This window comes from Diceros bicornis, chromosome 27 (assembly GCF_020826845.1).
Source record: "Diceros bicornis minor isolate mBicDic1 chromosome 27, mDicBic1.mat.cur, whole genome shotgun sequence".
NCBI lineage: Eukaryota > Metazoa > Chordata > Mammalia > Perissodactyla > Rhinocerotidae > Diceros > Diceros bicornis.
The window spans coordinates 33838521-33864415 of NC_080766.1; the positions used below are offsets into that span (position 1 = coordinate 33838521).

General features: G+C 41.4%; 1 protein-coding gene across 1 annotated transcript; it reads left to right on the top strand.

Moving 5' to 3' along the window:
* Positions 1–183: 183 nt before the first annotated feature.
* Positions 184–25595, top strand: IFNAR1 (interferon alpha and beta receptor subunit 1). The gene is made up of 11 exons (XM_058523030.1): positions 184–290; positions 4121–4244; positions 8775–8953; positions 11641–11798; positions 11910–12051; positions 13162–13276; positions 16812–17011; positions 17121–17275; positions 19570–19720; positions 20662–20810; positions 22048–25595. Exons 1-11 carry the CDS (start codon positions 218–220, stop codon positions 22285–22287), a joined length of 1686 nt encoding a protein of 561 aa, XP_058379013.1. The 5' UTR covers positions 184–217; the 3' UTR covers positions 22288–25595.
* The last annotated feature ends 300 nt before the right edge of the window (positions 25596–25895 follow it).

Consider the following 25895-nt stretch of genomic DNA (forward strand, 5'->3'; position numbering starts at 1 on the left):
AGGAGGGGGGGGGGGCGGGCACGGAGGCGGGGGTGAGAGGAGGAGGAGGAGGAGGGGCGGGCGCGGAGGCGTGGGTGAGGGGCGGAGGAGGAGGAGGAGGAGGGGCGGGCGCGGAGGCGGGGGTGAGAGGCGGCGCTTGAGCCGAGCTGTCCTTAGCGCAGCGCTACTCGTGGCGGCCGAGGATGTGAGTGGCAGGGCCGGCGGCGGCCCGCGGACGATGCTCGCCTTCCTGGGCGCGATGGCCCTGGTGCTGGTCGCCGGGGCGCCGTGGGTGTTGCCCGCAGCCGCAGGTGAGAGACGAGGGATGCCGGCGCAGGCTGGGGGGCGCAGGCTGGGGGGCGGCGGCGGCGGACGCCCCGGCGCTGGGACGTGGGTGGGAGGGACAGGCGTCCTCTGTGGGAGACCGCTAGTCGTCCGTGGTCGCAGCGCTCAAGTTGAAACTCACCGGCTCGAAAATCAAACAAGAGGAGGGTGGTGTTCCAGATCCTCGTACGCCGCTTGCTCGGGGGCCACTGTAGCGGTCCCCGGGCGGGGGACGCCCTCCTCGCCGTCCCTCCCGCCCGCTGGCCGCGCCCCGGGCTCCCACCCCCGCGCTGGTGGGTGTGCGAAGGCCTTGGTGTGGAGTTTCTCGGCGAATAATCCGGCGTCTCGGCTGGGCACGATTGATAATGAACAAGGCTTGAGCCACGAACTATGCTGCTGTTTCTGAAACGCATTTCGTTAATTTAGTAAACAGCCCCCCGTGGGAAAGGGATGAGGATTGCAAGAATTGCTCCGCCTTGAGGGTTCCTACAGTCTAATAAAAAGTAATAATGAAAGAAAAATACACTGGCAAAATACAAAGGCTGGGAGCCATCAGGCTACTTTGCTGCCTTTTTTAATGCCTAGCCGGGATGCCTCGGGGGAATGGCAACTATTATAAGGCTGACTTTGTAGTGAGAAGGGGTACCCAAAGAGAAACGGGGCCTAGCAACCGAGGGCAGGAATCCGGGAGATCGCTGAGACCTCCTAGTGGGTTCAAAATACTTAACTGTTTGCTTAGAAGACCGTACCCCGATGTGGTACAATGTATCCTATTTCTCAAACGCGTCCGCAGATGTAGTGTAGTGTACGGTATGTGGGTTCTAGGGCCCTGGTGGAACCCGGGGTAATTTCTTTGAAGTCTTTTGTTCATGAAGATTCCGCATTAAACTCATGTTTGCTTTAATATAAAAAGAATTTCCCCAGGAGGAAAATTCCATTCCGCGAGGATGTACATTAACATCCCAATTTTAATCTAGATTAGAGGAGAGCAGCTAAAATAAAGTTTATGTGCAGCTAGCATTTATTGCTCTCATAGCTTTGTGCCAGGTACTACTCTAAGTGTTTTGACGGTATAAACTTATTTAACTTTCAGAACAAAGCTAATTATCCTCATAATACAGAGGAGCCAACTGAGGCCCCGTGAGGTTGAAGGCGGTACAGCTAGCCAGTGGCTGAGTGGGAAATCAAACCCTGGGAATCGGCCTCAGAGCTGTGGGGCTTTAGCCGTGGAGCTTGTCTTCCTAAAGGCCAAACAGTTTAAGTTCTTGATTATCCACTTTTATGTTAAGGGCCTAGTTATCTTCCAATTATCTAATTCACTTTTTTCTCAAAGGAATAGTAATGTTCAAAACTAAATGAAATGATAACCCCTAACTTGAGATCATAATGTTGTTCTGTCTTTCAAATTCATAAAAAATATTCATACTTTTAAACCTAATAAATGCACCTCTGGGACCCTTGCCTAAGAAAACTAGCCAAAGTATGTGAGGAAATTTATGTTCATATGGATGTAGGTGTTTGAATTTTTGTCAGACTTAAAAAGAGAGTAAACCATTTCTGGTCATCAATAGAAATGTGAAAGATTGAAAGCAACCAATTGTACAAATAGAAGGATTGGATTAAGTGCCCATTTGTATATTTTACATGCAAAATGGTGAAATGCACTATTATCAAAAGGATATTGCTAATAATACTGTAACCAAACTCAGTGGGTCCATCTCTTGGTAAGTGCGGAGCTGAAAAGCACAACCAAGGCTGAAGTGGGTGAAGAAAAAAGGTTTATTGCTTGCACAAGCAATGGAGAACACTGGGGATAGCTCCCAAAGCAGTGCGCCATACACAACCTCCCTCCCCCTAGCTTAGTGCAGTTGGAGATTTTATGCACCAGAGTGCAGAGGATATGTTACAACTGTGTAACAACTGGGTCTAATCAGGGCACATGTGCAGGCCATTACACATGTGGCCTCTGATTCCAGGATCTCCTTCCTTGAGCAGCAGGAGGATTGCATCCCCTAGCTCCACTCCATCAGATTTCCTCTTCCTAAATCAAGGCCCAGAATTACTAGAATTAGAATATTCTGGACTGGAGAGTACAGATGCCATCAGATCTTCTGTTAACCCCTATACACCCAATCACTGACCTTCAGCTGCATAGAATCTTATAAAATTCCAACAAATAGGATGAGAGTTAAGTTTAGAGGAGTGGGATAAGGGGAAGTATTCTATTCAGTGATGAAGTCTCAGAGAATATGAGTGTAGAACAGAAAATTGAGGGTGGGGAGACTCGATGAGTACCTCCCCAAATTAAAAAACAAATTTCGGGAAATGTTTTCTCCAGTGTCTCCCCTTTTGACTCCATACCATAATATCTCTAACTGGAAAGTAGAGGAAGCAGTCCCAATAAAAAAAGTTCTACACAAGGACCCTTGTGGTAGAAAGTCCACATGCTTGCCCTGAGGCAGAGTAAAGGCTAGAAATATTGTAGGAACAAGAAATAAATTGATAAGCTGGTCTTTTAAAAACTGTAGCTTATCATAGTGAACGATCAGCCGTTTATGATATTGAAGAAGTTACTGTGAACCCAACATTATGCTGAATACTCTGAAAAACGCAGATTAAGTATGAACCTGTTTAGACCCTGCCCTTCAGGAACTTGCAATCTGGTTGGAAATTTGCATTTAACACAAAGAAGCAATTTTTCAAAGCATCTTCATTCAGCAAGTTTTGAGAGCGTAGTAGATGTTAGTACGTGATGTTAGTCCTGAGGACGTCTGCTTGAGTGTGAAATTGAGCAATATAGATTCATGTGGCAACACGTGAAGAGCAAGGCCAGCAGTATTTGAGGAAGGTTTTCTATAAGGGATTGAACTTGAACTGGGTCTTGGAGGTTTCGGGTGGTCAGAGAAGAAGAGAAACGCAGATTGAAGCGACTACAAAGGAAAAATGAGAAGACACCTAAAGGGTGGAAGATTTTACTAGAAGTATAAGAGATAGAGTAGGTCTCTAGATGGAAGTCCTTAAAAATAAACAGAAGGGTTCAAAGACTTGGTATGTTTAGCAGTCAAGACCTTTTCAGGTTCCTGTAGGGCTTGGCTGACATGATAAACATTCATACTTTTACCTCTCTCTGAATGTAGAATGTAAAACCAAATTGAGGCTGTTAAACCATTGAACCGTGTATTCTTTGTGTCAGTATCACTTCCAAGACCAGAGAAAAATTCTGTTTTTATATAGACTTTTTTTTTCAGTTAAAAGACAATGCTTACCTTTTTTCTTTATTTTTTCCAGCTTTACTGAGATATATTTGACATATAACACTTGCTTTTTATAGATTAAAAAAACTCAGCCCTTTCCCAGCTCTCTCAAATGCAGAGATATAGTTAGCAGCCTCCTTGTGCTGAGAGCAATCATTAGGTATTTGGTTTTTGTTTGTTTGTTTTGCTGAGGAAGAATCACCCTGAGCTAACAGCTGTTGCCAATGTTCCTCTTTTTTTTTGCTTGATGAAGATTAGCCCTGAGATAACATCCGTGCCAGTCTTCCTCTATTTTGTATGTGTGTCACCGCCCTAGCATGGTTGATAGGTGTAGGTCCATGCCTGGGAACTGAACCCCGGGCCGCTGAAGCAGAGTGCACCGAACTTAACCACTAGGCCACAGGGCCGGCCCCAATCGTTAGGTTTTTTAAGATTTTTTTATATACTTAATTTTGTTATATTTAAATATCCATTCTTTGATCAGTGACGTGAAGGGACAAATATCATTTTTAAAAGTATCTGTAGTGTGTGTATAACTGTCTTCTTTCTTGTTGCCTACACAGGGGGAACAAATCTGGAATCTCCTCGGGATGTAGAGGTCTATATCGTGGATGACAGCTTTATCCTGAAGTGGAACAGGGGCAGTGAGTCTCTCAGCAATGTGACTTTTTCAGTAGATTATCAAATGTACGTTACTCTACTCATTGATTTGCCAGAATCATCTGAAAAATTTTTATAATTTTAACACCATAATTTTTTTTGACTTGTGAAACATTTGTTTTGTTTTTTAAAGAAATTTTATGTCTACTTTAAGTACTATTTATAACTTCATTTGTACAAATAGAGACTTAGTCAAATTCATCTTTGGGCATTGAAGCAAAAGAGATTTTGGGGATGAGGATGGCAGACAGCTTCTGTAGTCCACAGCCATGCCTTCTCTGTTCTGGATGCTCCAGCTTCTTTCAATATAAATTAGGGTCTGAACTAGAGCATATCTTGAGGATATGGGAGAGTGCCCCAAAAGGCCCGTCCATCTTGGAATAGGCCACCAGGTCTCCCATGGTGAGACTTTCCTATTATCTCCATCATACACAGTGTTTTAATTTAATTTTATTTTATTCTTTATTTATTTTTTTGTGTGTGAGGAAGGTTGGCCCTGAGCTAACATCTGCCAATCCTCGTCATTTTTGCTGAGGAAGACTGGCCCTGGGCTAATATCCGTGCCCATCTTCCTCTCCTTTATATGGGATGCCACCATAGCGTGGCTTAACAAGCGGTGCGTTGGTGCGCGCCCGGGATTAGAACTGGCGAACCCTGGGCCGCCGCAGCAGAGCGTGCACACTTAACCGCTTGTGCCACCAGGCCGGCCCCCACGGTGTTTTACTTTTAGATACAGTTTATAAACATCAATATGGTAGACTTTGCACTCCCACAGACTCAATATTCCTGGAGTTTCTACTTCATAGTTGCCAAGAGGATAGGCAGGCAGGGAATTGCAGAAGAAAGGATAACAGAAGGAAACACAGCTCAGGAAGTACAGTCCTTGGCTTTCGGTGTTGGGGCCCCGTCTGCTAACCGTGAGCAGGCAGGTAATCGGGCAGCAAAGAAACAGGCTGTAGCGCCTGCAGGACCAGGCTCCCACCCCTTCAACCACAGCCCCAGCGCTATTGTTCTGCAGGTGATTGCTAATAACACTATGGGATTAATCTAATCTCACAGCTTTAGTAATTTGAGTCTACACTAAACCATACATATATGGTTTTTCTCAGAATTGATCATTTAATAATTTTTATCTCCAGAGATTTTCTTTAAACTGAACTTTGAATTTTGTTACCAATTTTGTTCTCTGCCTTAGTTCAGAATTTTCTTATTAAACAACTGTTTTAGGTATAATGAAGATGATTTCAGATACCCTTATTGAAAGGTACCCTTCTAGTAAAGAGCAGAGTCATGGACAGCGCTCTCGTATTTTTGTTCCTTCACATGTTATGTTGCTTGCACTAAATTCTCCAGTCCGTAATAATCTGTCTTGTAACCCTTCCATTCTGACTTGAGCATCAAATGCATTGTTTCCATGTGTTCTTACTCTATCCTGTTCCGCTAGCTTTATAAACAATTGCCTTCTAAAAATAGGCCAGACTACAAGTTTGTGGAGACAATATGGTGTTAGTGTGGTATGAACTTGAGCCAGACTGCTTAGATTTAAATCCATCCTCAGCTACTTATTCTCTCTGTCACAGTTTCTTTATCTGTAAAGTAGAGATAAACACTGATGTGACCATATATAATTTATCATCCAAACCAGGATCCTTTTGAGAGTGAAAAGAGGCACTTAATTTTATTTTATTTTAATTTTTTTTTAATTTTTATTTATTTATTTTCCCCCCAAAGCCCCAGTAGATAGTTGTATGTCACAGCTGCACATCCTTCTAGTTGCTGTATGTGGGACGCGGCCTCAGCATGGCCGGAGAAGCGGTGCGTCGGTGCGCGCCCAGGATCCGAACCCGGGCCGCCGGCAGCGGAGCGCGCGCACTTAACCGCTAAGCCACGGGGCCGGCCCAAGAGGCACTTAATTTTAGATAAGCTGGAACAAGCTTAAACCAGGACTGCCACAAGAAAACTGGACTAGGACAGCCCAATAATAAAGTATCTAATTCAGAAGCTTGTTAGGAGTATGGAACAGTTGTATATAAAGTGCTCAGAATGGTGGCACAGAGTAAGTGATCAATTGCAGTGTAATTAGCAGCAGCAGACACTTATTTTTTAATATAGTGTTTCTCAGAATGTAGGACATATACCACTGGTGATAAATGATACACAGACACATAAATAAGCTATTAGGATTCCAGTGCCTGTAGAACGCAGGCTAAGACATCAATGTTTGTGACTTATATCTAAAATTTATTATGCTGTATGTAGTGTGTGGTATTCATTCTTTTGTTCAATAAATATTGAGTGCTTTTTATGCCAAACATTCTCCTGGGTGCTAAGAATCTATCAGTGAATAGGAGAGACAAAGATGGCATGTAGTTATATTATGAAACTGGTTTTATGAAATGAATTTTATGTTGGTTACATATTGGTTACATGTTCATTTTCAAGTTATACTCTGTTCTGATCTAAATATTCTATATGATAAAGTAGTTTTTTTTTTTTTCCTAAGAAAATATAAAAGTAGCCACCACTGCGGTAGCTCTTTTAGATGCAAAAGCAGTTGAAATATTGTGTGCAGCTGCATCTCCTGGAACAGGAAAGACAGATGTAAAGAGTGAGGGTGGGCTGAAACCATATCAAGGCTTAGTTTTAAATTTTTTATAAGGTTTTCTGTTTATAAGAGCCTCTGGATTTTTAAAAATAGATTCTCATGTGGAGAAGTTTTTCAGGAATGGTATCATTAAGTGCCAGCTTTAATCTCAGAGCTCAGATAGGTGTCAACTTAAAAAGCAAATTTGCCTGTTATCTCAAAATGAGTTTATTCGGGAATAGCCAAAAGAATTGCAATTCGGGATGTGTATGCTATGGCAGACCATAGACAAATCTGGAAAACAAAGGAGGGGAGCTGCTTCTATGGAGAAAAAGGGTAGGGAGGAGCTGTTCTAAAGGAGAGTCGATTGGGGGAAGGTAGCAGTTCAAGGTGGAAATGGTTTCTCATTGGCTGAGCTGCAGCGTTTCTCGTTGGCTGGCTGTTGCCGAATGGGAAAAGAAATCTCCCTTCAGAAGTAAAGTAGTTTCACTCTCTGTCCAAGATGCAAGAGTAGGTCTCTTTCTGTTTGGCGTAACTGACATGTATGATAGGGCATGAGAGCTCCCCCTACAGGCCTTCCCAACTCCAATTTAGTTAAGATTTCTTTTATTAATTTCCACATAGGTGATTTTATTAATTTCCATGTGGAAAGGGAAATTGGCCAGGAATGAAGTGTTCCATATGCTAGTGTACATTGATAATTTTTTTTAAATGTTTCCTTTTTGAAAAATAAGGTAGACTTGTATTTGGGTCAGCACAAAAATTATTTAGATATCCTCCCTGGTTTCTTTTATCTTAAAGCATCTTTAAAATGAAGTCTACAATATTACCAAAAAAAAAAAAAAAATGGTTAATGCTAGAACTATGAATCAGGCTTGACAAAAATGCCTTCTCAGAGAACAGTTTCTCTGCCTGGTTTCAGGGAGACGGGGCTTAACACAGGCAGAAGTTTTGAAACCTAATGTTTGTTTTCTGCCGCTCACCTTCACTTTAGCCTTCCCTTCCCCTTTGTAGTAACGCGTCTTTTCTGTTTCAGGCACTCGGTGCCAGCTGCATTTCTTTATATGTTTGAAGAATCTAACATCAATCACTTCACCTTTTTGATGGACTAAATTCACTCTGAGGAATTTGGTTTATGTTAACATTTTAAGTTCTTTGTTTCTAGTGATGTAATAGAAGGGATAATGGAGATCAGCAAGCAGAAGGGATGTTTGGTTTTGAGGAGGGCAGAGGAAATTGTCAAACCATACTGATTCTGAGGTCTTTCTTAGGGCTAGTGAATCTATTCATAGGAGGAGGTCAGAAATGAATCATCAAATCCAGTTCTCAAATTTTTAGTGAGGAAGAGAAGATCCAGAAATACAAAGTAGTTGGCCAGAAGTCACACAACTTTTTTTTTTTTTTTTTTTTGGTGAGGAAGATTGACCCTGAGCTAACCTCCGTTGTCAATCTTCCTCTTTTTTGATTGAGGAAGATTAGCCCTGAGCTAACATCTGTGCCAGTCTTCCTCTATTTTGTATGTGGGTCACCACCACAGCATGGCCGCCGAGGAGTGGTGTATGTCCATGCCTGGGATCCGAACCTGTGAACCCCGGCCACCAAAGCAGAGCACATGGAACTTAACTGCCTAACCACGGTGCCAGCCCCTCACACAACTATTTTTAAAGCTGACACTAAGTCCACTTTTACCTTATGGGTCATTTCTTTCTCAGCTTCTTTGAAATCCTAATGCAACCACCCACAAAATTCTAGAACTGTATTAAATTAACTGTCAGAATTATTCCATTTATAAACAGTAAATTTATGCATTGAAAAAGAGTGGAATGTTACTAAAATGTTAACAGGACATTAACTCAAATGGAAGAAATAGCTCCTTAAACTAGCTTTATAATGTTAGTAAACAGAAAGTGTGTTTGACGCTCTTTTGTATGTATACATTTGCTCATTCATTCATTTGCTTTTTAATTTTAAAGACCTGAGATGGATGACTGGACCGAATTGCCTGGGTGTCAATATATTACTAGTACCCAATGCGACTTTTCTTCACTCCAGCTAAATGTTTATGATGAACTTAAATTGCGTATAAGAGCAGAAAAAGGAAACAACACTTCTCCATGGTATGAGGTTGACTCATTTATACCATTTCATAAAGGTAAGAAAAAGTTGCGAGCTGAATTACGTTACATTCTTTATCAAATATTAGTCAGAACAGCTCAATTAACAAGCCTGTTCATTTGCATGATGTAAAATCTCCCATCTTAAAAAAGAAAAAAAAAAACACAGATTCTCTTAAACCTATATCTTCTTCCTGCTATGGCCTCATTTTTCTGCTTTCCCTACATTAGTTGTTCTCAAAGTGTGGTCCCAAAGACTCTTTCAGGAGGTCTGCAAAGTCAAAGCTATTTTTATAATAATTCTATGATTTGTTTGCCTTTTTCATTTTCATTCCCTCTCGGGTGTACAGTGGAGTTTTCCAGAGGCCGTTTGGTGTGTGATATGGTAACTGACTGAGTGCAGAGTAGGTGTGACATACATCTGTCTTCTTTATTAAGCCAGACATTAAAGAGATTTGAACAAAATGTGAAGCAGCACCCCTCTTCCCACTAAGTTTTTTTGTTTGTTTGTTTTGGGAAATATAATTATTTATTTATAACAAATATTTGTTACTATGTAAAGGGTTTGTCATTATTATTTTTTAATGAATTAATATTTTAAACTTTTTATCAGTTTTAATGTTTAATATGCTAAATATCAAAAGACATAATTCATATAAACAAAAGCTCTTTGTTACTCTCACTTTCTTTAAGAGTGTAAAGGGTTCCTGAGACCAAAAAGTTAGAGAACCACTGCCCTATACCAAAACTCAAAGAAGAATTATGCGTACCTCCCCTCTGTACTTCTTTTCTTCCCACTCTCTCTTCAGCACTCTCCATTCGGCCGTCGTTCCTCATCACTACACTAAAACTACTCTTGTCAAGGTCACAGTGACCCCCACAATGCCGGGTGAATTCCCAGGCCTCTTCTGGCTCAGTTCCTTTGTCGCATCGACATGAGTATCACTCTTTTTCTAGGAACCCTTCCGTCAAGGATCTCTAGGACAACGCCCTTTCCTGGCTCTTCTCCCGCTCATTGGCTTCTCCTTTGCCAGTTTGTCCTCGTCTCCTAAACCTTAAATGTGGGACCGCCGGGGGCTCGGTCGTTGAACTTCTCTCTCTCTTCCCTCACTTCACTGGTAATCTTATGGCTTCCAATGCCGTCCATATGCTCTTGGCTCCCCAAATTATATCTCCAGCCCCATTCCTTCCCCTTACCTTCAGTCTTGAATCACCAGCTCTCTGTTCAATGTCTCTACTTAGACGTCTCAAAGTCATCTCAGATTTAACATGGCCAAACAAAGCTCTTGATTTTCCCCCTCAAAACCTGCTTTTCTTGGGCCGGCCTGGTGGCGCAAGTGGTTAAGTGTGCGCGCTCCGCTGCGCTGGCCTGGGGTTCGCCGGTTCGGATCCCGGGCATGCACTGACTCACAGCTTGTCGAGCCATGCTGTGGCGGCGTCCCATATAAAGTGGAGGAAGATGGGCATGGATGTTAGCCCAGGGCCAGTCTTCCTCAGCAAAAAGAGGAGGATTGGCAGATGTTAGCTCAGGGCCGATCTTCCTCACAAAACAAAAAAAAACAACCCTGCTTTTCTTGTGATTTTTTCCATTTCTGTTAGTGACATTAACTGTTTATTTGCTCAGGCCAAGAGCCTTGGAGTCATCTTTGACATCTCTTTCCTCATATCCTTCATCTCATCCATCTACAGATTCTGAATGATCCACCTTCAGACTATATCCTGAATCCTATCCCCTCTTCCTTCCACCCCTGCTGCCCGCTTCCACCAAGCCACTTTCATTTGTCACTCCAACTGCTGCAGTAGCTTCTTACTGGTCTCCCTGCTTCCTCGTGCATTAACCAGGATGATCTTTCCAGGATGTAAATCAGATCAGGGCATCCTCTAATCTCAGCCCTCCTGTGACTTCACAGACTAGTTGACTACAAAGTTCTTCCTTTATTATGTGGCCGCTGGCTACCTCTCTGATCCCATTTTCAATCACTCAGCCGTTCAGACCCCCTTACGGTCTCTTGAAAATGTTAAGCACATTCCCATCTTAGGGGCTCTGCTCTTTTTTTGTGTGTGTGAGGAAGATCAGCCCTGAGCTAACATCCATGCTAATCCTCCTCTTTTTGCGGAGGAAGACCAGCTCTGAGCTAACATCTATTGCCAATCCTCCTCCTTTCCCCCCTTCAAAGCCGCAGTAGACAGTTGTACGTCATAGTTGCACATCCTTCTAGTTGCTGTATGTGGGACGCGGCCTCAGCGTGGCGAGAGAAGTGGTGTGTCGGTGCGCGCCCGGGATCCAAACCCGGGCTGCCAGTAGCGGAGTGCACGCACTTAACTGCTAAGCCACCGGGCTGGCCCCAGGGGCTCTGCTCTTGATGGACGCTCAGCCTGGAATACATTTCCCCTTGATATTCACATGACTCATTCCCTCACTTTATTCAGGTCTCAGCTCAAAGGTCTCAGACAGGCTTTTCCTGACCAGCTGATCTAAAACAGCTCTTCCTACCATTCTCTGTCCTTTTAGATTACTTCATTTTTCCTTAAAGCACACGGGACATTATATGTATTTGTTTATTTGGGGTTTTTTGCCATATCCCCCACTGGAGTGTAGGCTCCATGAGGAACTTTCTCTGTTGTACTCTGCCAGGCACATACTCAGTGCTCAGAATTACTTGTTGGATGAATGTTTTGGCATTGTGTTAATGAAGTTATATAGTAAATGTTTTTATTTTGACAGCTCAAATTGGTCCTCCAGAAGTGCATTTAGAAGCTGAAGATAAGGCAATAATAATCAACATCTCTCCTCCTGGAACAAAAGATGGTGTCATGTGGGCTATGGATAGTTCCAGCTTTATATATAACTTAGTTATCTGGAAAAACTCTTCACCTGCAGAAGTAAGCATTATTTTTACTTTTGTTGGAGGTGAGAGGAAAATGATGTGAAATTAGTTCTAAAATTTGACATACTTTTTTAAAGAACAGACTTCTATTTTTTTTTTATTCTAGGAAAGGACTGAAACTGTTTATCCCACAGATAAAATTTATAAACTCTCCCCAGAGACTACTTATTGTTTAAAAGTTAAAGCAAGACTACGTATGCAGAGAAAGGTTGGTTTGTATAGTCCGGTGTACTGTATAAATACCACAGGTAAGGACGAAGTTTTGCTTTGTATTCAGTAGCTATGTATACAGATTGGCCATCTGTTAATTTTGACATTTTCCCCATAGTTGCTGAAATTTATTTAATACATATTAAAAGAAAAGCATTATAACAGCATTTACATCAGCAAAAAAATGTTATTTACGGAGGCGGGCCCGGTGGCGCAGCGGTTAAGTGCGCGCGCCCCAGGTTCGCAGGTTCGGATCCCCGGCGCGCACCAACGCACAGCTTGTCAAGCCATGCTATGGCAGCGTCCCATACAAAGTGGCGGAAGATGTTAGCCCAGGGCCAATCTTCCTCAGCACAAAGAGGAGGATTGGCATTGGATATTATTAGCTCAGGGCTGGTCTTCCTCACACACACAAAAAATGTTATTTGGGTTTTCTTGTCTCAAGTAAATAGTAATGAAAATTAATTCTGCTTAAAAGTCAAAATATTTTCTAATGACAAAAACTGTTATTATTTGTTTAGAATCCACCTAAAAAGGGGGAGGTAGTTGCTAGAAGAACAGTTAGTCTTCAAAAGTATACCTTGATAAGTGAGATGTTAAAATAAGAAAGCCTCCTGATGTATTTAATCAGTGACGTTTTACCAACAATTAAAGTCAAGGGTAGGAAAATTTATAATTTTCATTATAAATTTAATATGCTTTGTTTTTAAAATCGAACAATACAGAAGGGTTTAAAGTTTACCTCACCTACCTCCTTACCCCCAAGTCCATTTAGCAGAGATACGCAGTGCTAGGAGTTTGTGTATACCCTTTCATACTTTTTCAGGGCTTACATAAGCATATACAAAGACATACAGTTTTTTGTTTTTTTTAATTAAAAAATAGGATTCTGCTAGATATATTTTACAACTTGCTTGTTTAATGTAATATTTTGAGGACCTCTTATATGTCAGTACATATAGATCAGTCACATTCTTTTATATGGCTGCATAGTATTACATTGTGTGAATGTTCACCATAACTTACATATCTCATAATGTTAAAATATAAGCCTTTTATCTTCCTGCCCATGCTGTTAAGAATTCTTACCATATGCTGTGTCCCTGGAGTTAAAATGTTTGCATTTTTGTGTATTCTTTGTCTTCTAGTTGAAAATAAGCTGCCTCCACCAGAAAACATACAAATCGATGGTAATAATCAGAACTATATTCTTAAATGGGATTACAAATATGAAAACCTGACTTTTCAAGCTCAATGGCTCCAGTAAGTTCTATTCCATAAATTTCCTTTTGCCCAATTTATTTTGCCCAGTTTATTATGCTTCTTTTCCCTCTAGTTCAGACACTTGCCACTCCTTCCACGTGTGCTGACCAATGAAGAGGTGGTTATGATAATATTGGAAACGCAATATTTAATTCTAGTCCCAGCTCTGCCAGTAACTAACTAGATGACATTGAGCTAATTACTTAACCTCTTTTGCCTCAGTTTCTTCATTTTTTGTAAAATGAGTGTATTCTAATAATATCTAGTGTGTTCTTACCTGCTCTTTTTTAAAACAGTGTGACTTAGTTGGATGGGTTTTTTCCCTAGTCTGGAATACTTGACGTGTGCCCCTGATCTTTCCTTCAGACTTCACTTCTTCCATGCGTTGTTGAGATGATCTCAGTCCAGTCGCTCTGACTTGTTCAATTCAAGTTACCCTTCTCATTTTCTTGATTATTTTAGTGCATTTGACAGATTTTTTAGTGATTGCTTTAGTGGGAAATTAAGAAAGTTGGAGAGAACTGTGTTGTATGTGATGGAGTAGAGACTAGCCAAATATGGATGGAGTCCGAGCACCAAGTACATGGAAGAGAACTGCAAATAGTTCATATTGATTGGAAATAAATAGAGATAAATTGTAGGGGATAAATAGAGAGGGAGCAGAGAAGAGGAAAATCAAGTGGAAGGAGAAGTGGATTATGGGGAGAAAAAGGATGGGAAAGACAGATCTATCAAGGGCAGAGGAATAGAGGGGCCAAAGACAAGTACAGCTAAGGCAGGAAAGGAAGAGTGAGAAGACAGAGACGAGAAAGAAACAGAAAAAGAAGGGAGAAGGGACGTCAGTACTGTTGTGATCCATTTCTCTCCATCCTTTAGTGTTAGTTTTGAACCAAGAACAGTTTGTACAGTGGAAACGCATTCATGTGCATGCATGCCCCTCAATATATGTATACAAACTCACAGACTGATCAGGAAACTGAGCAGTAATCTGTTGTGTATACTTCACTTTCCGGAGTCTGTTAAATAGGGCCAAAGGCTGGAGAGGGTTAGGGGTTTCTAATGGCTGGTCTGTAAGTTTCTTTCTTTCTTTCTTTCTTTTTTTTTTTTTTGCTGAGGAGGATTAGCACTGAGCTAACATCTGTTGCCAGTCTTCTCTTTTTTTGCTTGAGGAAGATTAGCCCTGAGCTAACATCTGTGCCAGTCTTCCTCTATTTTGTATGTGGGTTGCCCCCTAAGCATGGCTGCCAATAAGTGGCATAGGTCCACTCATGGGAACCAAACCTGGACCGCCAAAGCAGAGCGTGCTAAACTTAACCACTAGGCCACGGGGCCGGCCCCCTCTGAGTTTCTTTTGGGTACTTGGCACACTGTACAAAGCACTGAAGTAATTGTAAAGGTGCAGTAGAATAAAACCCGTGATTCTAGAAATCCGAAGCAGTTAGCTGACACTGCATAGCAAAGGGTGTTTTAGGGCTGAGGAGTGGTGTACAGGTTATAAGGGTTATGAAAGTCGAGAGCCCAGCCCGGTGGCGCAAGCAGTTAAGTGCACGTGCTCTGCTGAGGCGGCCCGGGGTTCACTGGTTCGGATCCCGGGCACTCACCGACGCACTACTTGGCAAGCCATGCTGTGGCAGCGTCCCATATAAAGTGGAGGAAGATGGACATGTATGTTAGCCCAGGGCCAGCCTTCCTCAGAAAAAAAAAAAAAGAGGAGGATTGGCAGATGTTAGCACAGGGCTGATCTCCTCACAAAAAAAAAAAATGGTTATAGAAGTCAAAAATGTAAAGGTAGATGGGGCTAGAGAGACCAGAGAAGCCATTTGGAAGGAGATGAGGTGTGAACAAGGCCTTAATTATTGAATCATATTTCAGGGTGGACAAGAGACGGCATCCTGGGCAGAGGCTTCAGCACAGGGCAAAACTCAGAATATGAAGAGACTTAACATTAGTTTGGGGCAAGGGGGAAGAATTCATTTTCTCTTGCCCTGGAACAAATTACCACAAACTTAGTGGCTTAAAAAACACCGTTATTATCTCTGAGTGAATTCTGGTCAAGAGTCCAGGCATGGCTTAGCGGGGTCTTCTGCTCAGGGTCTCACAAGTCTGCCATCAAGGTGTCAGGCGGGGCTGCAGCCTCACACAAGGCTCAGGGTCCTCTCCTAAGCTCCTGTGATTGTTGGCAGAGTTCATTTCTTGCAGCTGTAGTGCTTGTGGGGGCCTGCTTCATGGAGGCATCGAGAGACGGAATCTCTGACCTCTAGACTGTCTTTCAAAGGGCTCATCTGATTAGGTCAGGCCCACCCAGCATAGTCTCTCATTTGATTAACTCATAGTCAACTGACCTGGGACCCTAATTTCATTTGTAAAATCCCTTCACCTTTACCATACAATGTAACCTAGTCAAGAGTTCACGGGTCCTGCTCACGGTCAAGGGGAGGGGATTCTACAGGACGTGTGCACCAGAGGGTGGGAATCTTGGGGCTGTCTTGGAATTTTGCCTGCCACAGTCAGGAAGACCTGCTTTGAGAACAGCAGACATTTGGGCGTGGGAGAGCAATGAGGGAGAAAGTTGAATAAGTAGTATGGGATAAGATTAGGCTGAGTCTCGGACTATCCTATAGGCATTGGGGTGCCATTGGGAATCTTGTGTTGAGGGATGGGTAACATGAGGTCTGTATTTGAAGAGGGTGAAGATGGCCACGTTGTACGTGGTACAATGGACTAAGGAGACACTAAAGACAAGGGAGCCAGTTAGGAGACTGTTGTAGTCCCAGGCTTGAACTCTGTCCTTTGAGCTGTTGGTTTCTGAGCAATTGACTTAACCTCTCCAGGCTCAGTTGGCTGCCCATACTCTGTTTGGCTTGGTCTTACAACACTCTGGTATGTATCTCTGTTACAGCACTTACCCATTGGTGTGCTGGTACATGTTTAGCAACCGGCTTTCCAGAAGGGAAAAGCCTTATTTGTAGTATTTGCCAGTTCTCATGATACAAATACACCCACCATGGCCACTTTCAAGCTACCAACATGATGTCACTGAAGATGGAGTTGGGAGGAGAGGCACAGTAGCATCTCCATTATGTAGTATTTCCACCATAGAGATACAATAGACATAAGTAGCTTTGAGCGTAGATAATAAAATGTAGTCGAACAATTAGGGCAAGAGGAGTTTTGAGTATTTATTAGTTTTTAATACAATTTATTTATTTGTAAGTGTATATAATTTAATTTTTAATAATAGCTGTGTTTAACGACTGGGTCACAGCATTCCTGAAAATTTAACAGTTGTTTTTGTGCACGGGTACAAGCCAACTCTAGGACACCACTCCTTTATCACACTCTGGAACAAGATCTGTGGGGTTTTTTTGTGTTGTACATGTGTGTCTTCCACTGTATTGTGAGTTTCCTGAGGGTGGGGACTGTTTTTCTCTGTAGCCTTAGCCCCTAACAGCGTGTCTAATGTATTATAGGTACTCAATAAATATTTATTGAATTAATGTGTTTGGAATAAAAAAAATTTTTTTTGTCTTAAAAGTGCCTATTTAAAAAAGATTCCTGGGAAACATGCAGATAAATGGAAACAAATACCAAACTGTGAAAATGTCAAGACTACCCAGTGTGTCTTTCCTCAAAGTGTTTTCTCAAGAGGAATTTACTTTATCCGTGTGCAAGCATCTAATGGAAACAGCACATCTCTTTGGTCTGAAGAGAAAAAATTTGATACTGAAATACAAAGTAAGCCAGTAGTTTTTTCTTTAGATTGTAATTCTCTGATTTGGTGCAGACTCTTAAAATTGTTTTTCCTGTCCAAATTGAACATTGCATCTTTACAATTTTTTTTTAGCTATCATACTTCCTCCAGTTATTAACCTGAAACCTGTTAATGATTCACTGCGTGTCTATATCGGTGCTCCAAAAGAGTCTGAAAACAAGTCTGTGGACGAGGATTACCCGCTAATTTATGAAATTATCTTTTGGGAAAACACTTCCAATATTACGGTAAAAAGACTATGTAGTATAAGTTTGCAATTTAGAGTTATAGCTGTGATTTGGGTAAACTAAGCTTGAAGTTAAAATTTTAGGGAAATTTTTAAACTTTAAGACTATGTGATTAACTCACATATTTAAACTAGGAAGAATATTAGCATTTTCCCATGTTTTGCGTGGTAGAGTTATCACCTGCATCTGGCCCCAGTTGGTTTTTAAAATTCAGATCCCTGGGCCGGCCCCATGGCTTAACGGTTAAGTGCGCACACTCCGCTGCTGGCGGCCCGGGTTCGGATCCCGGGCGCTCACCGACGCACCGCTTCTCCGGCCATGCTGAGGCCGCGTCCCACATACAGCAACTAGAAGGACGTGCAGCTATGACATACAACTATCTACTGGGGCTTTGGGGGGAAAATAAATAAATAAATAAATAAATAAATTCAGATCCCTGAGCCCATTCCTGCCCAGTCAGAATCGCTGGGGGTACAACTTAGGAATTTGTGTTTTTAATGTGATTCCCAGGTATTCATCTAAGCCAGGGTTTCTCAACACTGTTGACATTTGGATTGGATAATTCGTCATTGTGGGAGCCGTCTTGCGCATTATAGAATGCTTAGCAACATCTCTGGCCTCTGCCCACTGGATGCCAATAGCACTCCCTCCCAGCTGTGACAACCAGAAGTACCTCCACACATTGCCAACTATCTGCTGGGGCAAAGCACCTCCAATGGGGCAGAAATTGGTTCTTAGGGGGCAAAAGAATCTTAGATATTACAGTGGCTTGTGGCCCCCCAGGAGGAAAGCATGCCTCCAAAGTTCAACTTTGCCCAACAAAATCTTGTTCCTTAGTATTCAACTTCTTAGTGAGGGAGAGATTAGAAAAAAATCATCTTAAAAGGCTCCTTAGGGAGTTAGATGTGAAGAAAGGGTTGAGAAACACTAAAAATCAAAAACCACTGACAAAGATGAGACACAACATCAGATAATCCATATTATTCCTATTTCCCTGTGGAATTGCAATCAAGAAATCAACCTTTAAAAATCTTGTGCAGTTGAGTTGGTAAATTCCTTCACTTTACTTCATTTTCTGTTGGAAATGTAAGGAAATTCCAATGACTTGGCTACTTTCATTTAACTATCGGAACACGCTGTAACCATAGCATAATTGAGCCCATTGAGAATTATGGTCAGTTATAAGTTGTCTCTAGATCAGGAAAACCTAAATTTGTGTCTCAAGCTACCATATTGTGTAACCTTGGGTAAGGTACTTTACCTCTTGGAGACTTTGTTCCTCTTCTCTAAAGTGGTGGTTGTCATAGTAACTAAGTGTTTTTGAAAGGATGTTTATAAGGTTTAAAATGAGTTAAGATATATGAAAATACCTAGCACATTGCTTGACAAATAGTAGAGATTCAGTAACTTTTATTGCCATCCTATCCTATGCTGGATAATACGTAAATAATTATAATGATAATAGCAACTCATATTTATTGAATATTTATTACTTATCAGGTACTGTGCTAAGTATTTTACATGCATTGTCTCAGTCATTCTTCAAAACAATCTTGCCAGACAGTATGACCGATTAAATTACCGTTCAGCAAATACTTGGGATACTTAAATGTGCCTGCATGGTTCGGCTGGGCTCTTGTGCTGTTTCTGTTTTGCCAGAAGGAAAGCATGCTCCACGTGGTCTCTGTTCAAGGAGGATGAGAGACTTGCGGAGCAGACCTAAACTTGATCCACAGCCGAAAAAATAAATATGTTTCGAGCCACGGAATGTTTTATTACACAACGTTCTTTTGTTGTAATAATTTATGATGTTGTGTTATATAACATTATTGTGGCAGTAGCTGACTAATACAGATAGAGCAGTAATTGTCCTCATTTTACAGATCTGGAAGTAGGGCCCAGAGAAATTAAATAACTTCCCGGGGGCCACAGAGCTGTAAGTGATACCTTAATACAGGCGGTTTGAGGCCAGAACCCCTGCTCTGAACCGTTCTGCTACTAAGCAGACGTAATACAATGGCAATTGAATGAAATCAGCATGTACTTATTATAAATTAGAGTTGTCTTAGGAATATATCAGATTCTTTTCGGGCAGCAGCGTTTTTCACTTTCTGATTGGGTTATGATGTGTTGTCCAAAACAAACTTATATTTCTTAAACATAATACCAACTAAGTGTTTGGGTGAGCCCAATCTTAGATTGAATATTTAAAGAATTCAGAAAATAGGTATTTGCTATCTGATTTTGTGAGGAGACTAAATTTTGTTAATGATTTACCTTTTATTTTTTAACAGAATAAAATTGTAGAGAAAAAAACTGATTTTACTTTTCGTAACTTGAAACCGCTGACTGTTTATTGTGTCAGAGCCAGAGCACTCATTCATTATGAAAAGTGGAATAAAAGCAGTGGTTTTAGTGACACTGTGTGCGAGAAAACAAAACCAGGTCAGAATCTTTCATTATGTCTTTTTAAAAAAATGTAACTAGACAGTAAAAATAACTCAATTCATTGAAAATTATAAAATATTTCCTTTTTACTGAAAAAATAGAGAATATTTTCTTCATGAACTACATGAATCAAAAGTAGACCTTCAGGGCCGGCCCCGTGGCTTAGTGGTTAAGTGTGTGTGATCTGCTACTGGCGGCCTGGGTTCGGATCCCAGGCGCGCACCGACACACTGCTTCTCCGGCCATGCTGAGGCCGCGCCCCACATACAGCAACTAGAAAGATGTGCAACTGTGACATACAACTATCTACTGGGGCTTTGGGGAAGAAGAAAAAAGAAAGTAGACCTTCAAGCTGTCTTCCAGTTTTAGAAAATACTGTTAATACTCAATTCAGTGTTTTTTGAATGCTTTATATTTTATCCAATATCTACGTCATTAATTTCCTTCAGTTATTTTTCTTTAGCATTTAATAAGACTTTGTAATTTTTTTACGTAATCCTTAGTAGAATTATCATGTGGAAATCACTTAATTAGTTCAATTGTGAATTTTTTTATGTGGGATTGGTTTAGTTCCATCTTGTATGTTACAGTCTGTAGTGCTGACTTGTACGTGCTTAGTCACAGGGTGTGTTTAATTGTGCTAGCTGTACAAGAAGGAGGGCTGGAGAAGACTTAGCATGTCTGGAGTTTTATGTCAATATTGTGTCCTTCACTAAGGATCTCTTGTTTCACTGCCTGGGCCTCTCCTTAAACATAAATGCCATTGCCTACACCTGTTGTGTGCACAGTGCTACCAGCAGTATTCCTTAAGGGTATTATTTAATAGATTTTATATTTCCTTTCACATGGCTAGTCTTTCACACAAACTGTCTGCGCTATTAACATATTTGTATGTCAAAACACGTATTAATGCTAAACAGCATTTATTTTGTTTTTAGGAAATACTTCCAAAACCTTACTTATTATAGCTGTGATTTGCGCTGTATTACTTAGTATCCCAGTGGTCGTTTATGTTGTGAAAGTCGTCTTGAGATGCGTCAAATATGTGTTCTTTCCATCAAGTAAACCTCCTTCCGCTGTAGATGAGGTACGTTCCTTTTCTTTGTCAACAGCTGGATTTTTCTTAAAATGGAAAATATATTTGATTTCAACAGAATATATATGTTTTCTTGATTTTCAGAAAATAATACAGACTGATTTGGGTATTTTCTTCCAAGTTTCAGTAAATGAACTTTAGAAACAGTCATTTAATAGAATATAGCGCAGAATAGTGAGATTTGTCCTTAATCTCGTATTTTTCTGGCACTTTGGCTACCATGGCGTCTGTTTTACCATTGAAAGTTTTTGTATTCACCAAAAGGCTAAAACATTAGCATCAGTGCGGAAACTGTATTCAGTGGAAGAAGTCACAGAAAATGAAATAACACGACATGAATTTTCTTCCATGACACTTCATGGTTTTTGTGTGACGCTCCTGTGAGATCAGCATATTTAGCGAAAGCACTGAATGATGAAGACCTAGGCAAAGAATCTGCCCTGGGGGTGTGTGTTCCTCGAGGGGTGTTGCAGGTTGCCTGCCTTGAGAGTGTGCTCAGGAGCTCAGGCGCTGGAGCTGGAGAGACCCGAAGGTGAATTGTTGATAAGCTGTGATATCTTTGCACTTGAGCTCTGTGAACTTGAGCAAATCACTTAAGTGTACTTGAGCAAGTACCCTTAGGCTGTGCAGTGGCACCAGTAATACTACCCCATGGAGTTTTGAGGAATGAAGGAAGTCAGCCAGAAAGGCTTAGCACTATAAAAATGCTCCGTGAATATTAACTATTTTACTCTCATATCCCTGAGTTTTTAAATATCATTCCTATATACTCTAATAGTCAGCTGTCATTTAAAGAACTGAAAACTAGCTGGTTACAACATCTGATTAATCTTAGTTGAACAGGGAAAAATTAATTTATCACTTTTGCTTCTTCTGGATATTTGTGGATTCGATACAAAAATTTTTATTCTTTCATAATAAAATTTCCACAATCCCAGTGCTCTCACCTCTCCTTCCTCTTCCGTGCTCTTCCCCGCCCTGCCCCTTTCTTGGGTCCTCTTCATATACTCACCAAAAATGACATTAAGATGTAAGTCACCTCACTAATGATGGTTTTATTCTAAATATTATAATGCAATTGATGTGCTCTTAGCTGACTTTTTAATATGCGTGCCAAAGGATAGGTTTTCTAGATAATAGACTTAAGAAACTAAAGCTGTAAGAACTAGAAAACTAATTTTTATCATTTTAAATAATCCGTTTCTATTTTTTGCCTTTTTTAAATTAGTGTTTCTCTGAACATTTACTAAAGAATCTACTCCTTTCCACTTCTGCGGAGCAAATTGAAAGATGTTTTATAATCGAAAATACAAACGCGATTGCTGCAGTAGAAGAAACTAATGATGTTGATGAAGATTACAAAAAATATAATTCCCAAACTAGTCAAGATTCAGGAAACTATTCTAATGAAGAGGATAATAGTGGAAGTGGCATAAGTGAAGAACTTCTGCTACAGGAAACTCTGTGACCAGAAATGAACACGCACACATTGGGGCATTTTGTGGGAGTTATACTCGGAGTCTGAGCTGCTTGTTTCTCTCAGTAACTATCAAGAGGATATGTGCTTTTTGGGGAAGAAAAAACATCTTCAGATCGTAGATCCTAAAAATACAGGCAAGAACTGTTTACAAATGGAATTACAGGAATTTGGAGAAAAGTGTTCTATATTCTTTTCCATGTGTAAAGTCTTGAAAGACATGTCACTGGACCTGTCTTGGATGAGATGAGTTAAATCCAGAAGATGCCGTTTGTCTTTCTAATGATATCTCAAGAACCACCGTGCCAACTGTTTTGTGGCTAGGGGCAGTATTTGTGTTCCAATCAGTTAATACTGTCGTGGTGCTGCTGGTTGCTGCGTATATCGTAGATTTGTTCTCCATTCCCAGTATTATAGTTCATTATTTTTCAAGAGATATTTAGAACATTTGGTCTTTCCATTTGACACCAAAGGAGGCCCTTTGGAAATTTCTGTAGAAAAGCTGAATACCACTACCGCTGGTTTTCTAAAAAATAGCTTACTTCAGAAAACATCCGCAGATGCCAGAAACATGATCCTTAAAATTTTTCAGCAGAATTCTGTCCACTAATCCCAAGAACATTGGCTCCTACATCTCAGTTACCTATCCCTTCCATGGTTTAGGATTAAAACCAGATAATCTTTTACTATACGTTAAGAGTTCCTGATTCATAACTTATTAGAACAATAGCTTCTGATTAGAATTTGCAATCACAAAAGTTACAGAGAAATGGAAAACTATCTAACTAGAGAAGTTATTATTGTTTTTTAAGATATGGGAGTATGTAGAGGTTAATCATGGTGCATGCAAGAAGCCTTGGGAATCAATCAATCAATCAATCAGTAGCAGATGCTACTGATGTAATAGACAGAGTAGGAAGTAGAATAATTAAGTAGGAAAGAAGCAGACGACTTTAGTGACGAATAGGAATAATGTGTATAATCAACTTTTAGTTATTAACATAGCATGGGGCTGTATAGCTCACCCTGGTGGTCTGCTGGTTAACATTCAGTGCTCTCACCGTCGTGGCCCGGGTTCATTTCCTGGACAGAGAACCAAACCACATGTCTGTTGGTTGTCATACTGTGGCAGCTGCGTGTTGCTGAAAGCTATGCTACTGGTATTTCAGATACCAGCAGGGTTACCCATGGTGGGTGGATTTCAGTGGAGCTTCTAGACTAGACAGACTAGGAAGAAGGACCTGCCACCCACTTCTGAAAAAATTGAAAACCCAATGAATAGCAGCAGCAAGTGGGGTGTTTGGGTTTATGGCTTCTCTGTGTCGTTTTTAACACCAGGCCAGCTTCTCTACACTGTCGGGCAGTATTCAGGCATCCCTTCTGCTCAGCCCGCGTGTAGTCAAGGAAATGCAAATTATTTATTATCCAAGCGAAGGAGAAAATGTAACTGGAAAGAAAACCTAATTTTAAAAATTGTATAATGCTTTTCAAAGGCACCTATAGCTTACTTTTAAATAATTTGATATTTGGGGTTCTTCATGGAGATCCTTTGTAGGAAAGGAGTCTAGGAATTCTGGTGGCTTCTGAGGAAGAATTCTCAACGTCAGTTTTGCAGCAGGAACCAGGGAGGGGAAAAGAGAGGAAGCCACACAGCGCCTGCTGGGAAGGGTCCATACTGTAGGCAGTCTTATTTACTTAGTAGTCTCTGCCGAGACAATAGCTTCATCTGGGTGGAAGGAAAGGTTGAGGCAGCCGCCCTGGGAGGGGCTGTGACACTCAGCAGCCCTCGGCACATCACAGCTCTGCAGAGCACACCGTGCGCTTTCCTGGGCCTGTAGTCCAAGCTTGGAGCAGAGTATAGCAGGGATCAGGGAGGCCCAGGAACCCCTCTGAGACAGGGCTCTGCTGGAGAATCCCTCAGGTGACCCGAACACACTCACCTTTTCATCCTTCTGACCAGGGACATTTGGTTTAGAGCAGGTCATCTGGGTTGGCCTCCATTTGTAAAGGCCCTGTCTGTGGAAATTTGCCTCTTTAAAGAGGAGGTTAGGAGCCTGTGGGGCCAGCTTGCCACCACTGGCTTTCATACTGTGCCAATCCAAGGGTCCCTTCCAGCACCCAGGCCCCAGATTTCCTAGGGGGCTGCTTCAGACCGGATGTGCTGAAAAGGAACAATGGCTTTGTGGGACATGGAGGAGGGAAAACTCAAGACACTAAAATGAGAAGACACGATGAAATGGTTAGGGCCCTAAGATGGGGGGAGTGCACGTCTTCATGTTTCAAGACCCTCTGTGGTTCTCAATGAACAAACATCTGAGAGGCAGCAGCAGCGAACGGGAACCCCCTCGTTTTTGCCTTGTCTTCTAGACCCAGAGGTGCACTTCCATTCCATCTCCATCGTGGTCCGTGTGTAGCTTAATCAGGCTGTGCGCACTTGTGAGGTGGTATCTTTTCTGAAGAATAGTTGACTTGGAAATACCGTGTACTTGGGAGCACCAGTAAACTGGCTCAAAATTGCAATATTGATAGTTCTTGGAGAGGCTGGATATAATCTAAGGATTTGTGCAAAAGATTTGTGTCATTACAGCCAGAAATAATAGTACATTAATATATATGTAGATAGTGACATGGGTCTGTTAACACGTACATGCATACTTACACCAGTACATGCCTACATGTATGATGCGGGCGCATTCCATTAGTAGGGCCATAAAGTACTTAGTGTAGATTCTAACTAGAAAATTAGAAATGCTACTCAGAACTAGAAACTTTTAGGGTCTGACCAGAAATGTGCAACCTATAAAAAAAGTTATTTTAAAAATACAATTTAGGGTTTGTATCTTTTCCCCAAGCTGTGACCTCTAAAGCAGCCTCAGATTGCTCTTCAGCATTTGGAGTTGGCAGGAACATTCCTACCTCCCCCCTCCTCCCTGTAACCCTGTGACTCCTTGACATGTTCTATTTTTGTTTCGTCTGGTGTGTGTCTGCCCCTAGGAGACCGGAACGTCTATGAGAATGGGGACTGACTTTTATGCATTACTGTATCCTCAGCATCTACAGCACTGCAGTGCTTTGCACATAGAGGATGCACAGAAAATACCTATCAAATGAATGAAATCTAAAATCTGAACCAAGTGGGTGTTTGTGACAATGTTTATATGTTTTATTGAGTTATGGAAGGATATAACCATGTTTTCAATATTTTTATACAGTAAGCTTTTGTGTCTTTTATTTCACGTATGTTTTTGTGTCAAAGCCTATTGCTGTAAATAATTGTATATAATAAACACTGAGGCCAAGTCTTTGATTTTATTGTTGTGCTTGAACTTAAACTTTTATGCACCAAAGGTGCTGCAAAAGATGCCTTCACAAGGTGTTCATAATCGAGGGGCTGATGCCCACACCGAATGTTCTGGTGTCCGGCGCTGGGTGTCCTGAAGGAGCCAGCACTACCGTCACTGTCCCACGGTGCTCCTGGACAGGTAGCTCATTTGCTTGCTCCCTTCTTTTCCACGATCTCAACTCAAGACGTGGCTGGAGCGCCTGATTAAATGAGTGCGTTGGTGTTCCCTGCTCTGCTTTCTTGAACTAAACTGTTT